This window comes from Asparagus officinalis, chromosome 1, assembly GCF_001876935.1.
Source record: "Asparagus officinalis chromosome 1, Aspof.V1, whole genome shotgun sequence".
Taxonomy (NCBI): domain Eukaryota; kingdom Viridiplantae; phylum Streptophyta; class Magnoliopsida; order Asparagales; family Asparagaceae; genus Asparagus; species Asparagus officinalis.
Window position 1 is genome coordinate 99,524,679 of NC_033794.1, and position 14,758 is coordinate 99,539,436.

A 14,758-nucleotide genomic window follows, 5' to 3' on the forward strand; every position below is an offset into this window, starting at 1 on the left:
TATTTTTCAGTTTGCATTTTTGAACTGGTAGTAAGATTGATATTTACGTCACTGAATGGTATCTTGGGTTGTTTTATTACAGGAGATACATTGCAATGGTAGAAATGTGTCGCATTGTTGGGAGTCGGGATCAACTAATTACTCTGTTGCTTCGGCTTGCAGAACGTTGTTTTAACATTCTTCTAATCCATTTACAGGATGAGTATGTCTACTGCTCTTTTAGTATTTTCATATGATGACATAATTATAAGTGAAATTAGAAATTGTTTTGTACTCTATATTATGGAAATGGGAGAAGTGATGTGTTCCCTCTGTTGGTCTTTGATTTCTATTAGACTCGCAAGAAATCAAACGTAGGATACATGATACCGTATCTTTTTGCTGGCATGATATTTGGGTTCAACAAGAAGTGCTTTGTTGATCGTTATGGCCTATGGCCAATCATAGAGGGCGTTTTAGTTCACACGTATTTATGCCGAGCTGAGAAAGTCATTATGTATTGGAAATATAGCAAAATCATAGTGATTCACATTCAAGGATGGGGGGTGCTTTCACTTCTATCCTAATTATTTCTATGTTGTATATTATTTTAGCTAATATTGTGGTCATGTCAAATTGCAGGAATACTGACTCGAATGACCTTTCTTTATTGTGTGGAAAGCTACATCCAACATTAGAAAGACTAGAGCAGTTGAGGGAGGTATGATATGTGTATATGAACCAAACTGTGTGATGAATAATTGATACCTAGTTTCTCATGTCTGTATCTTGTAAGCATGCAACCACCAGTTACTATTCATTAGAATTCTGACATTTTATTTCCTTTTTCATATGCTGGCTAAACTGCCATTTGTTTCTTACCAAGAAGCCTGATTCCATACGACCAGATGAGCCAATTACATGATCATGTTTTCTCAAAATTTGAGGCATCGTAATTTTTTTCCACTTGATTAAGCATACTGAATGTGTCAATATTTAAATCAAACGTAAGCCGCCATGATTGGTATATCGAATGAATACTTCAACAGATATCAAATGACAATTGTGCTTTGTATTGAGTTTTATTGTTTCCCACTGTGAAGCTATAGTTACTAGGCCTATTTGCTTTTTGTTTTTCCCCCAGTTATTCATCCTAATTTTCTTTATGATGCCATGTATGAATATATTGGTCAGATTTGTTTTTTATAGGGGCGGAACTGTATTAGGTTGTATATTAATGAAAGACAAATGTGGTAAATGTATGAGCAACACCAGTTATTGCTGATAAAAAACAGTTGATTCGTAAGTGTGTGGAGCTAATGGAATGGGTTAGATATGTGGTTTCACATAAATCAACAACAACAATAGCAAACCCTTTTTCTACTAGTGCTGACAATGTGGTTTCACATTGTTAGCAGATGGGTTATTTGAATGATAAGTTAATTTACGAGTGACATAAAATGCAGAGGTACATAAATCACTTGCATTTTGTGTTATGTATCTGACATTCACGTCCATGTTTGGACCATGTAGCCGTGACTAACCGATGTTGTATTTCCGTTTTGTGTTACTTCTGCTTCTTACTGCAGGAGAAAATTGGACAAGCTCTGAAATTGTTCCAGAGATCTGTAAGCACTCTCAAGGAAATTTCTGTTAGGAATCTGGCCCCCTAGAAAAGGTACTACACCTTCCCGGAGATGTCTCATCAGACTCTGGGCGAGTTCCTGTAGGAACCTAGGTCCTAGAGGAGGAACCATTTGAGCTTGGGCCTGAAGTCAAATGTAATTTTTGAAGTTTTCTCCTTGAGCTCGACTATTTTGTTCGTGATATGCCCCCTCTTGAAATGCAGAACATATTAAGATATATGCCACTCATCAGTTAAATGGAGATGCTGTGAAGCTGATACCGAGATGATATGCAGTCCTTGTACTTCCCTTTTACTTGTAAGGTTGAAGCTGATGTGTGACGCTACTAACTACTTCGCTTGCTTTTTCTGGGGGCAAAGTAATGGCAATTAGGAAGAAATATTATATACCAATTTATGATTCTATTTTTGACTTTCAATTGTAAATAGATGTAGCGAAGAAGGCAGTGGAAAAACCTTGTATTCATGTAATGTAAAAGCCTGTGATTCAAGGTTATGACTTCGAACTGAAAGAAAGCAAAGCCCGCATAATAGGATAATGACTTCAAATCGAAAGAAGTTAAAGCCTACTAAGATTATGACTTCAAATTGTAAAAAAGCTAATGCTTGTACACTTGCAGATACAGACTTCCCATAACAATTTTTTTCGAGCAGTGGCAGAATTTACATTTTGCTGTCATACTTGCTGCTTTGGTTCTGTTTTTTCTAGGCCTCTTCTATTTGTTTGGATTAAGTTAGAAGCTAATTGTCGAAGGAAGAGTGCCATATGCACTTGCTTTAGTGTATTAGTGGTAAGTTGCATGTTATTTTGCTTCAGACAGGCAGTTGATGGTGCCATTTAGCAGTATTCATCTGTTGTCATATTCGTTTGTTTCTGAAGAAATAATAGAGTGCAAATTTATGCAGAGCAGAAAAAAAGGGAAGAGTTGCTGCTTTGATATTATAATGCTTTTCTTTAACACGCACCCATCAAAAGCTCGATATCTTGAAGTGGCTTGTCAAATCCTACAAATAGCATGCTGTCTAATTCTATCTTTCTCAACAATTGATAATTGTCTAATTGTGAGCCGGCAATTTCTGTTTTATTCTGAATGCTCATGATCATAACATTATGTTGATTGTGACAAAGAATTGAAATCCTGTGAAGTTGTACGGGGGTATCTGTCAAAGAGCTCGTATCGAGCTCTTTGTAAAAATGCGCTTGCAACTTCACGGGATTTTAAATCCCGTGATCCCGTGAAGTTTGGATGTATTTCTTCTGAAGCTTCATTAATGTGATTAGTTATGTGCTAAACTTCACGGGATTTAAATCTCAAAGGTGTCGCTTTTTAAAAATAAGTTATTGATAGGGTTTATGTTGAAAATTTGTCTCGTTTTTATCTGGCATTGTAGAATTAAGTTCCCAAAGTCACGTCTCATTTAAACAGTAGATATGTTATTTTCAGCGTCCGTCTCATCTTGTACCCTTATTACACTCGACCAGAAAGATCATTAACACACCGATTAAAATCCAACCTTTCTTTTTTCAACGGCGGAGGCAGTCAAGAGTTGGATGGATAAATCCCATGGTGTTTCCGTAAGCATTGATACAGTATGCTTTGGTGTCTGCCTCCTTAGTTGCCATTGTGAGGTTCACGGTATCGAATTGTATGGAAGTGCAAGGGATGGCTTGGCTGCAGTTCATGCTTACTGCAAATGGGGTTTGTGAAGTTCCTTGGAAGTTTGCGTAACTCACATTGCTCACTTGCACTGCTGCTGGCTGCATCATGAGCAAGAAAATTGAGTTAGCAAAAGACCCGAAAACACGCACGACAAATTATGGGGTTGATCGCATATATATCCCCTGTATTATAGGGGCTTAGCTGCTTATTATTCTTCCGACTTTTTTCAGTAACACTTAACGTCCGCTGATGCCAACGATTGGCTATCTCCTGTCGTATGTATCTACTCCTGACCCGAAAATTGAGTGCATTATTTTGGTTTTTTTTTTTAAAAGAGAAAACTAGAGCATGTAAAACTTGGAGGATATATATTATAGCCACAATTATTCTCAAAGGAAGAAAAGATCGTAACGTAAAAGAAGTTTTGGATACCTCATCCTTGCATTTGCCCCGAACATCACAATAATATTGATCAATGACGATAGGGTTTTGTACGTTGTTGAAAATACAGTACTCGAATTTAATCCCTTTTGCATATCCTTTTGCTCCCTGTGAAAAAAACAAACTAATAACTCAGAGAAGAACCGGGTTATAAATGCTGTATAAATACATTCTCAAGGAGGAGGAAATTTCTCTACATATGTCGGCAGCGTAATTTAAATTCCGACTTTTTCCAAGTCACAAGCAATCCACCTATTTTCTTAAGGTTCCTAAACATAACTTTTTTTTCAAAGTTGTGGTGAGAGTTGATGGTTATATTTTATATTCAACGTGCCTCTACAAGTTTAGCGCTCTTTCAATGGGCCAAAATCCAGACTTATGCACCGGTGTTAATTTTTAGAAAATCCGCACTAAATTTATAGTCTGTGGGGTTTTAACCTAGGTTGCGCGCTCTGATATCATTTTAAATGATCCATCAATTAAAAAAAAACTTAAGTTTGAATGAGGATTGAGGGTTATATTTTCATATTCTTAATATTCTTTAGTTTGAGTTTATAGCTTAATCTGTTGCTAACTACATGCTTGATACCTGCCATGTCTTGATTCTTGCTCCGTTGGTTGTGTTCTGAAAATATACGTATCGCACGTGAACTTCTTCAACCGATGCCTCAGTCCCTCCTCTCCCCAAACTTCCAACACTACAAAATCATTAAGAATAACAACCAAATCACACCCTTCTACGGGGAAAAAAAAAACACAGTACTATAAAAAGCAACGTAATATATATTTCAACAAATTAAGTAGCAATAACTTATAGGAAATATAATACCTTATGCCATGACCCGGACCACAATTTATGTTCTCGATGCCAATATCATACACGTGGTCTCCAACAGAGATGCAATCATCACCTGTAATCACAAAACTGAAATAGATTAAAACTTGTAGAGGATCTTAACGTAGAAAATCATAAAGGGAGGAGTAGGGGTAGGGCTGGGCGTATTCGGTTCGGTTCGGTTTTAAGCCCAATCCGCATCCAATCCGAATTTTTCGAATTCTCAAAACTCTCATCCAGATCCAGATTTTTTCCCCCTCATCCGAATATTCGGCCCAACCGAAATTCGGTTCGGTTCGGTTCGGTTTCGGTTTTGAACCGAATTAACTCCATTTCACAAAAATCTGGGTAAGTTTTAGTTATATCCAAAACTGAAAAGAAGCAATCAAAACTGAAAAGAAACAATCAAAACTGTACTAAGCCACTTAATCAAATTGTATGATGTGAATATAACTAGCTTAATACACTAGGAGGACCATGTAATTATGTAGCTTTTTTTAGAGAAAGAACAATGTTTGGCAGTCACACACACCTTTTGATGATTTTCGTTAATTTTTAGCTGCCTTTTTCTCATCAAGAATTATCTTATATCCTTGACAGCCTATACTATAGGTTAATTTGATATCCAGCACCAGCAAGCTGTATTCATGTTATCACTGAAATTTGACCAAAACACTAAATTTATCCTTCAACCTCAACATCTTGTATTGATTTACGGAAATCTCACTTAACTATATCAGCGTACTCAAATATATGTTAGTATAAACTCCACCCCACAATTCTTAAATGCTAAACATTCAGCCATAAATTTTCTTCACACCCAAGGCTCGCAGCTACTTTTTGTTTAAGAATTCGGTTCGGTTTTTTTTGGGCGGTTCAGGGGTTCAAACCGGATCCAGACCGGTTTAATTCGGTTCGGGCGGTTTAGAGACGGCCCGACCCGGCCCGGCCCGGCCATAACGGTCACAAAGGTGACCGTTGCCCAGCCCGGCCCGGGCCAAATCTGGCCTAACGGCCAGATTTGGTCTTTTGACCGTTTTGCCCCTTAAAACGGTCAAAAAACGGCTATTTTTCGAGGGTTTTTTGGTCATTTACCTAGGGGGCTGCTTCTATAAATAGAGGGGGGGTTTCAATTCATTTTCTCACAACAAAACTCATCTATTTCTCTCTCTACTACTCTCTTATACAATCTTATACTATCTCATACTAATATACTATCCTATAATCTTTTGTATTTTCTAATACTTCCAACAAATGGCTTCTGGGTCTGATTATGAAGAGCAACATGCAACTCCTACCGATCCAGAGATGAGTCCTCCTACAACAATTCCTCATCCTACCGGTGTTAATCCTGAATCTGGTGGCGACGAATCTACGGCACCGAGAGCACCAAAAAGGCCGAGGTCTGATGTATGAAATTTTTTTGAGAAGATAGACGTCACCAAGGATGAACACGGTAGGATCATCTCTCAGAATGCGAAATGTGCGTTGTGCGGCCAGATATTCAAAGCTCATCATAAGAGCGGCACCAACCATCTCAAACGGCATATTGAAAAACACAACAAAGGCCAAAATCTACAAGGTGATATCCGGCAGTCTATGCTTTCCCAATCATCCTCTTCAGGTACCCTCGGCAGTTGGAATTATGACGCTGCCCGAGCCCGGAAATGCGTAATCAGGTTTATTGTTCTTAAAAACCTTCCTTTTAAATTAGTAGAAGATGATGAATTTGAAGATTTATTTAGAGATGGTTTTTATCCTGCATTTACAAAATTTTCTCGTCAAACCTGTCAACGTGATATTTTAAAATATTATGTTGAGGAACAGGGAAAAATAATTTCTTATTTTAAAAATTTAAACTGCAAATTTTCTTTAACTTCTGATATTTGGTCATCTAGAGTGCAAACTGGTTATTTATGTATAACAGCACACTGGATTGATGAAAGTTGGAAAATGTTTAAAAGAGTTGTTTCTTTTATTGCAATTGAAGAGTCACACACTGGTATTAATGTTGCAAATTTAATTGTTGAAGAACTTATGAAACTAGAAATTGATCAAAGAATATTTACTCTTTCACTAGATAATGCAAGTAATAATAATGTAGCTGTTGATTTTCTGAAAATAACTTTGTCATTGCCATGTCATGGTGAGCTTTTTCATGTTAGATGTATCTGTCATATTTTAAATTTAATTGTTCAAAGTGCATTTTCTGAAATTAAACCCATGATAGAAAAAGTTAGAACAGTTGCTAATATGCATAATGCTTCTGAAATAAGAATTAAAAGATGGAAACAATGTTGTAAAAGAAAAAATTATAAGCCTAGACTAATTCCAAAAGATGTTGACCATATGTGGAATTCCACCTATGCAATGTTATCTGTAGCAATAGAATATAAAGAAAATTATAAATGATTTTATAAATTTTTATGCTTCTAGTTCTAGCTCTGGTAGTGCTTATGGAATAACCGAAGAGGAATGGACAGTTATATGTAAATTAAATAAAATGTTACAAGTTTTTTATGATGCTACTATGTTATTATCTGGTTGTTATTATCCAACTATTACTTTAGCTGCTTTACAAATTTTAAATATTCAAAAATTTTTTGCAAAATATCGTATGGATGATACTTTTGGAAATATAATTTTTCAAATGGAGAGTAAATTTAATAAGTATTTTAGGCCTATTCCTCATATTTTTGGTATTGGTGTTCTTATTGATCCATGCTTGAAGGAAATTGGCCTTCGAAGTTTGTTACAATCATTGTATGGTGGACAGATTATAGACTTAGATGATGGATCCACCCTTACTGCTACTACTCATTATTTAGCTATTAGAAATTATTTTCAAACCTTATATGATGAGTATGCAGCTAGATATGGTGTAGCTACACAACAGTCTTCAGCTTCGGCACCTTCAGCTTCGACTTCGAGCACAGGTCGATATAAAAGTGTAAGTTTTGATAGGTATGCAATGGTAGCTGAACTAACTGGTGGATCTGGAACTTCATCAGGATTAGAGGTTTCTGAAATAGATGAATATTTATCTGCTTCCTTAGTTAAATGTCAAGGAAATGCTTTAGATATTTTGCAATGGTGGAAAGTATATGGATCAGTTTCATATCCTATACTTTCCACCATGGTTCGTGACTTACTATCAGTGCAGGTTTCGACTGTAGCCTCGGAATCCGCTTTCAGCACAGCAGGACGTTTGATCGACGACCACAGGACATGCTTAGATCCGTATACTGTACAAGCGGTGATGTGCTTATAGGATTGGTGGAGATACGAGAAGCGAACACAAAGCATCAAACGGATTGCTATGATTGAAGATAAATTTGAAGAGTTGGGACTAGCAGATAGATATAACGATTAGATAATATTCATAAAATTGTAATTTTTATTTCTTAGCTTTAAATTTGAATTAAATTATTTCGAAAAAAGTTTCAAATGATAGTGATATGGGTGAGTAATTTACTCTTTCACTAGATAATGCAAGTAATAATAATGTAGCTGTTGATTTTCTGAAAATAACTTTGTCATTGCCATGTCATGGTGAGCTTTTTCATGTTAGATGTATCTGTCATATTTTAAATTTAATTGTTCAAAGTGCATTTTCTGAAATTAAACCCATGATAGAAAAAGTTAGAACAGTTACTAATATGCATAATGCTTCTGAAATGAGAATTAAAAGATGGAAACAATGTTGTAAAAGAAAAAATTATAAGCCTAGACTAATTCCAAAAGATGTTGACCATAGGTGGAATTCCACCTATGCAATGTTATCTGTAGCAATAGAATATAAAGAAATTATAAATGATTTTATAAATTTTTATGCTTCTAGTTCTAGCTCTGGTAGTGCTTATGGAATAACTGAAGATGAATGGACAGTTATATGTAAATTAAATGAGATGTTACAAGTTTTTTATGATGCTACTATGTTATTATCTGGTTGTTATTATCCAACTATTACTTTAGCTGCTTTACAAATTTTAAATATTCAAAAAAATTTTACAAAATATCGTATGGATGATATTTTTGGAAGTATAATTTTTGAAATGGAGAGTAAATTTAATAAGTATTTTAGGCCTATTCCTCATATTTTTGGTATTGGTGTTCTTATTGATCCATGCTTGAAGGAAATTGGCCTTCGAAGTTTGTTACAATCATTGTATGGTGGACAGATTATAGACTTAGATGATGGATCCACCCTTACTGCTACTACTCATTATTTAGCTATTAGAAATTATTTTCAAACCTTATATGATGAGTATGCAGCTAGATATGGTGTAGCTACACAACAGTCTTCAGCTTCGGCACCTTCAGCTTCGAGCACAGGTCGAGGTAAAAGTGTAAGTTTTGATAGGTATGCAATGGTAGCTGAACTAACTGGTGGATCTGGAACTTCATCAGGATTAGATGTTTCTGAAATAGATGAATATTTTTCTGCTTCTTTAGTTAGATGTCAAGGAAATGCTTTAGATATTTTGCAATGGTGGAAAGTATATGGATCAGTTTCATATCCTATACTTTCCACCATGGTTCGTGACTTACTATCAGTGCAGGTTTCGACTGTAGCCTCGGAATCCGCTTTCAGCACAGCAGGACGTTTGATCGACGACCACAGGACATGCTTAGATCCGTATACTGTACAAGCGGTGATGTGCTTACAGGATTGGTGGAGATACGAGAAGCGAACACAAGGCATCGAACGGATTGCTATGATTGAAGATAAATTTGAAGAGTTGGGACTAGCAGATAGATATAATGATTAGATAATATTCATAAAATTGTAATTTTTATTTCTTAGCTTTAAATTTGAATTAAATTATTTCGAAAAAAGTTGCAAATGATAGTGATATGGGTGAGTAGGTGCCAACCTAGTTGGGATGTACTCATCTATTGTGATGCGACGAATTTCGAAATAAATTTATACTTGTAAAGGATTTACCGATTATTAATAAAGAAGTTATTTTTATCATTTTTTGTACTTGTAATTTATGTCATTTCATTTCAAGTTATTAATTACATTTATGATATTTTTTATAATAATTTATGATTTATGGTTTTGTTAAAATAATTTATGATTTATGGTTTTGTTAAAATTTTAAAAAAATAAAAAAAAACAAAAAAAAAATTCTTAAAAAAAATCAAACCGGGCCGGCCCGGTGTCCGGCCCGCTCAGGCCCGGACCCGGGCCCGGGCCCGGACCCGGGCCCGGGCCCGGCCCGGACCACCCGGGCCCGGGTCCGGGCTTGGGTTTTGCCCGGCCCGGGCCCGGTTTCCCGGGCGGGGCCGGCCCGGATGGACAGCCCTAGGGAGGAGGACAAAGATCTCGAGAAGTGTCTTAGGTACATATTTAAAAAGAAGAAAGAAGGGTTTTTCATGAAAACCATCTAATTTTTATCTAAATTGGTAATTACCATCTTTTCTTTTTCTTTTTATTCGAAATTACCTTTGGTAGCATATATTTTTGCAATATCACACCTACTCGATTTTTTAGCTTAAAAAAACCTGTACTTTTAAAAATCTTTCATATTTGCTATGAATGCCCTCAAATTATTAGGAATCATGTGACGAGCCTACTTCTCTAATATTGTTTTGATGATTTAACAAACAATTTGTAACAATATTTTCTAGTGCTTGTGTTATCTACCCAGGTTGAATGATTCAAAAGCTATATTATAAATGGAGCAAATACAAGTCAAGTCAAGATCCAAAATCAAGCTTCATGTGCAAATCAACTTGGTACACTAGTTTAGGATTTTTTATATTGTGTGTAAATGCTTTAAGCTCAATATCACACACACAATTCTTGTTTTTGAGTAATTTTGACAAAATATCGAGTTATTAGTTTATAGAGTTAAATTTCTCTTTATACATCTTTTATTAAGTCTATAACATCATCTTGAAAAATGTCAAAACATTGTTTAACTCATAAGTAAAAAATCAAGAATTTTATATACACATGTATTTACAAGTTTTGTAAAACGTAGGGATTTCACAAACAGGGAATAATATTTGAAAAATTCTTTTTGTAACATGTTTATTTTCATGTTTATAAATATTTTCCCAAGTTTTACATTTTTTTTGAAATTTATTTGATATTTTTAAATAATGTTTAAAGTTGATCTTTACTGTTCATATCACGTCCTGTGCACGTTTTAAGTCGACTTGCTACAGTACCAAGTCGACTTATAAAGTGTTGCGCAATTGGTGTTTTTTATCTGCTGAGTCGACTCATAATATAACAAGTCAACTCATTACAACATAAGTCGACTCATGCCTGTCATAAGTCGACTCATAATATGACCGTTGCACAGTAACGACTATTTTTCAGATTTTGTTGTTTTTGTGATTTTTGTTGGTTTTTGCTAGTTTCTTGGGCTTAGTTTTTCTACCCTATATATGCCCCTTTGCATTAAACATTCCAACCACTCAAGAAAGTTTTAAAACAATTTTAACAAGGATTTAAGTTTGTTTAAGAGTTTGTTTGTGAAGAAGTTTTCACAATAGGAAGTGGAGATTATTCATTCTTGTTTGAGCTTCAATTTCTCACCACCATCACTCTTGTTTTTAGAGATGTTTTCTCTAAACTCAATTTCTAGGTTTATATATTTATTTGTTGATTAACCATTTCATTAAGCTAGATTTCATATTGAGTTTAGTTTTGATTATTACTCATTGATTACACACACCCACTTGAGCTTAAGTATTTCATACATAGTATATTGGGGTTGTGAGATTGTATCATTGAGTGTGAGCTTACAATTCGTTATCATCCATTATAAAGAACAAATTATGTTTACCTATGCTTAATTTGTGAGATCACTTTGTAATACACAAAGTACATTGAGAGGAGTGTGTGGTGAGAGATGAGATCGATTCCAAAAGGAGTAACATCGGTAGTAAAGCCTAGAGAGAGGTTGTAAATCCGAGCACTTGAGGAAGACGACACAGACTAGGCTAACACTTAGAGGGTGTATTGTGAGATTGCATTTGTGAGAGTTGTGAAAGTTTTCGGTGAGCTAGAAAACTGATTGTGTGAGTTGTAAACATTTCGGTGAACGTTGAAAACCGGTTGTGATAGTGCAGATTCTCCTCGTGACTGAGGAGCGGAGATGTAGGTCGAGGGTGACCGAACTCCGTGATCATATTGCGTGTTTGAGTTTGCATTGGCGTATTATTCTTGTGCTCATTGCTTATCATATTTATATATTGCCATTGTCTCATGGTTATATCGCCCTTGGTTTAATTACACATCCTTGCATAAATTGTTAAATATCATACTTGCTAAGATATAATTGTTAATAATTTTTAAATTAGCATTAATATCGGATTAGATTAGCAAATACCCTATTCACCTCACCCCTCTAGGGTAGTTTCACAAATATCATGTTTTTAAATTAGTCCCCCAAACCGATGTTGTTCTTTTTGGAGACGCTTAGGGGGAGATCAAGATTATCAATTTTTTGCTCCTTAGCAAGGCGTCTTTTTATTTTTTATTTTTTTGAGGTGGGGACGTTGGGGGGTGGGGGGGTGTTTATTGGATTAGAGGGTGGGAGGGAGATAAGATTAAGAGGAGGTGAGATTAGGGTTTGGGGGAGGATTGAAGTATGGTTTTCTTAATTAGATTAGAGAGAAGGTAAGATTAGAGTTTTTGAATTGTGAACTAGGGTTTGGGAATTGGGTTGGAATTTGGATATTTAAGTGAGTGTTCTGAAGTTCATAATTAAGTAAGTAATACATGCTTTACATGTGCTTTAGGTCGTGGATAAAATGGAATTTCACACATTTTTTAGCTGAAAAGTCAATTAGGTGTGATAATGACAAACATACATGTAATTAAAGGTGCTTTTGATCAAAAGTAAAAAAAAGAAGAAAGATTAATTATAAATACCTTTGGCTATTTAGGACAGATTAAAAAACAACAACATGTGTTTCGACAAAAAGTTCAAGTTGAATGATTATCAACCATTAACTTTACGACTATTTAGGAAACCCATGTCGATATCATTTTCCTCCTTATATGATATTTTATACATGTTAGTGTGAGGGCTGATCACGTGCATGTACTAGCTCCTGTGATTTTGTCCTAAAAGATTATCAAAAAGGATCGAAGAAACACATGTCCTAACAAAAAAAAAAATAAAAAAAAATAAAGTTGGATGATTATTATCCATCAATTACAACATTCATACCGGGAAACATGTGTCAAGTTTCTCTTTATTTCTAATGTGATATTCTATAGAGTTGTAGTGTCAAGGATGATCCCGTGCATACGTACCTGTGCCTATGTTCGAGTTCTGAACCTTGACGTGTTGGGAAGCGTGGATGTGGATACCGTCGGTATTGGGGCTGTCACCGGGGGCCATGATGGTCAAGTTGTTGGCACCGACCCATTGGCAGCCTAGGAACACTAGGTGCGTTTGGGCACTGTCGACTGAGGTTAGGTTGCTCACTTGGAGGTTGTTGCATGCGAAGAATTTTAGGGCCTGACGTAAGATTTCATGAAGTATAAGTAGTGAAAGAGACGCGCACGAAAACTCCTCCCTTAGTTTAGCCAAGTTTGAGATTACCTCCTAAACTTCAAAAATATCACTCAACTCCCTTTGGAGTTTCGGTACCGAACGTTTTCAGTTTTTTAACAAACTCCAGTGATGTTTGATGAAATTGAAAAAAGTTGTAAAAATATTAGTGACTAACAAAATTTTTTTTCTCCTCCCCCTTTAGGAGCATTTTCTTATTTCGATGCTCATGATTTTCAGATGCGGAATCAGATGTAATAATCATTAGTATGAGAGTTATTTGAAAAAGTATAAGGGGCCTAAGTGACACTAATTTAAGTTTTGATGGTTACCTCATAAACAACCAAATCTAAAGGTGGTTTTGTGAAATTTGCCCTATTTTTCGAACATCTAGTATAATGATGTTTGTATTTGGATTAATTTAAAAAAAAAAAAAAAAAAAAAAGCCATGGGGTGTAACAATTGTTTTTCCCCTTCTTTTATTTTTTGGGCATCAACTAGTAGTGGGCAGGAAGTTACAAACCGTTGGAGCTACAGTTGTGCATCCCTGCAACAAAACAAATCACACTTCAAACTCAACTCCATCAAATTAAATCATTTTTGTAAATAAGAAATTATCACTTTAATGTTTTAATTAGCAACAAATTTGTGAACAATTTTGAGTAGATATTTGTTGGCACGTGCCTGCACGGGATTTTCTCTGCATGATTTCTTCCACCAATTATATCCCCGGCCATCGATTACACCTGGGCCTTCAACAGTAAGCCCATTAATGTATTTAAATTGTAGCCATTGGCCTGGGTCAAGTCCATCCCAAGTGCTCGGAGCATCAGGTGCTACTATTGTGCCCTCAATCTAATTTTGATACAATATATTTCATTTATAAGCCGTTAGAGGTTGTCTCTACTTTACATATAAAGAGAAATTTGTGAAACTAAAAATTAATACGTGTCACATCATAAAGATATAAAAAGTGAACATGTGTTATATCATAAGTATATATATGTCTCTCTATCCTAGCAGAAGATGACAAGTGGATACTAAATCTATTAGTCAAATATTTAGTTATTCTTAATTATCCATATTTTAATAAAACCTAATATTCATATATTTAAATATAAAAATATATACACCTAACAATCCTCATTAAAGTGAAATTATTAATAATTAGAAAATTCTACTAATAAAATATTTTGTAATCCTTATAAAATTATAACTATTCATAAAAAAACATAATCATATATTTAAATATCAAAATTAAAAAAAAAAACTCATTTAGAGAACCTATCTATATAAACTCATGGATCAATTTTAGAAAACTCCCTTCAACTATTTTAATTTGGGAAAACCTCCCTCAAGTTTGAACATATATAGTAGATAGCTCCCTCAACTATGAAAATTTAAGATAACCCCTAAACTTTTCTCACTTAACCTCCCTTAAATAAGAGGTGCATCTAAGAAAACTCTTCTCAACTATTTTAATTCGAGAAACCATCTTCAGGTTTGAGCATATTGTTGATAAACCTCAAGTTTAAAACTTTGGGAAACCCCCATGAACTTTTTTCATTTTTTTCCCTGAAAGTTAGTTAACATTGTAAGGTCTAGCATGACACAAGATAAATAGGTGATTATAAAAACACAAAAATACATCTCACTCATATAAATTACTTTG

At 35.0% G+C, this 14,758-nt stretch overlaps 2 protein-coding genes across 3 annotated transcripts in view; one reads left to right on the forward strand and one right to left on the reverse strand.

The window, feature by feature from the left end:
* The window catches only part of LOC109828784 (nuclear pore complex protein NUP205), a 45,183-nt gene extending 42,862 nt beyond the window's left edge, over window positions 1-2,321 (forward strand). Inside the window, exons 42-45 of one of the 2 annotated variants that reach the window (XM_020395717.1) lie at window positions 83-202; window positions 622-700; window positions 1,569-1,657; window positions 1,829-2,321. In XM_020395717.1, the coding sequence (XP_020251306.1) occupies window positions 83-202; window positions 622-700; window positions 1,569-1,652 (283 nt within the window). In that variant the 3' untranslated portion in view covers window positions 1,653-1,657; window positions 1,829-2,321. Of the gene's footprint in view, window positions 1-82; window positions 203-621; window positions 701-1,568 lie in introns of both variants that reach the window. The other variant, XM_020395718.1, reaches the window with a different exon arrangement.
* The window catches only part of LOC109838029 (probable polygalacturonase At1g80170), an 18,454-nt gene continuing 6,845 nt past the window's right edge, over window positions 3,150-14,758 (reverse strand). Inside the window, exons 4-9 of the mRNA XM_020406449.1 lie at window positions 13,771-13,941; window positions 12,846-13,053; window positions 4,556-4,637; window positions 4,316-4,424; window positions 3,718-3,834; window positions 3,150-3,383 (exon numbers count right to left, since the gene is read on the reverse strand). Coding sequence (XP_020262038.1) covers window positions 3,150-3,383; window positions 3,718-3,834; window positions 4,316-4,424; window positions 4,556-4,637; window positions 12,846-13,053; window positions 13,771-13,941 — 921 coding nt within the window. The remainder of the gene's footprint in view (window positions 3,384-3,717; window positions 3,835-4,315; window positions 4,425-4,555; window positions 4,638-12,845; window positions 13,054-13,770; window positions 13,942-14,758) is intronic.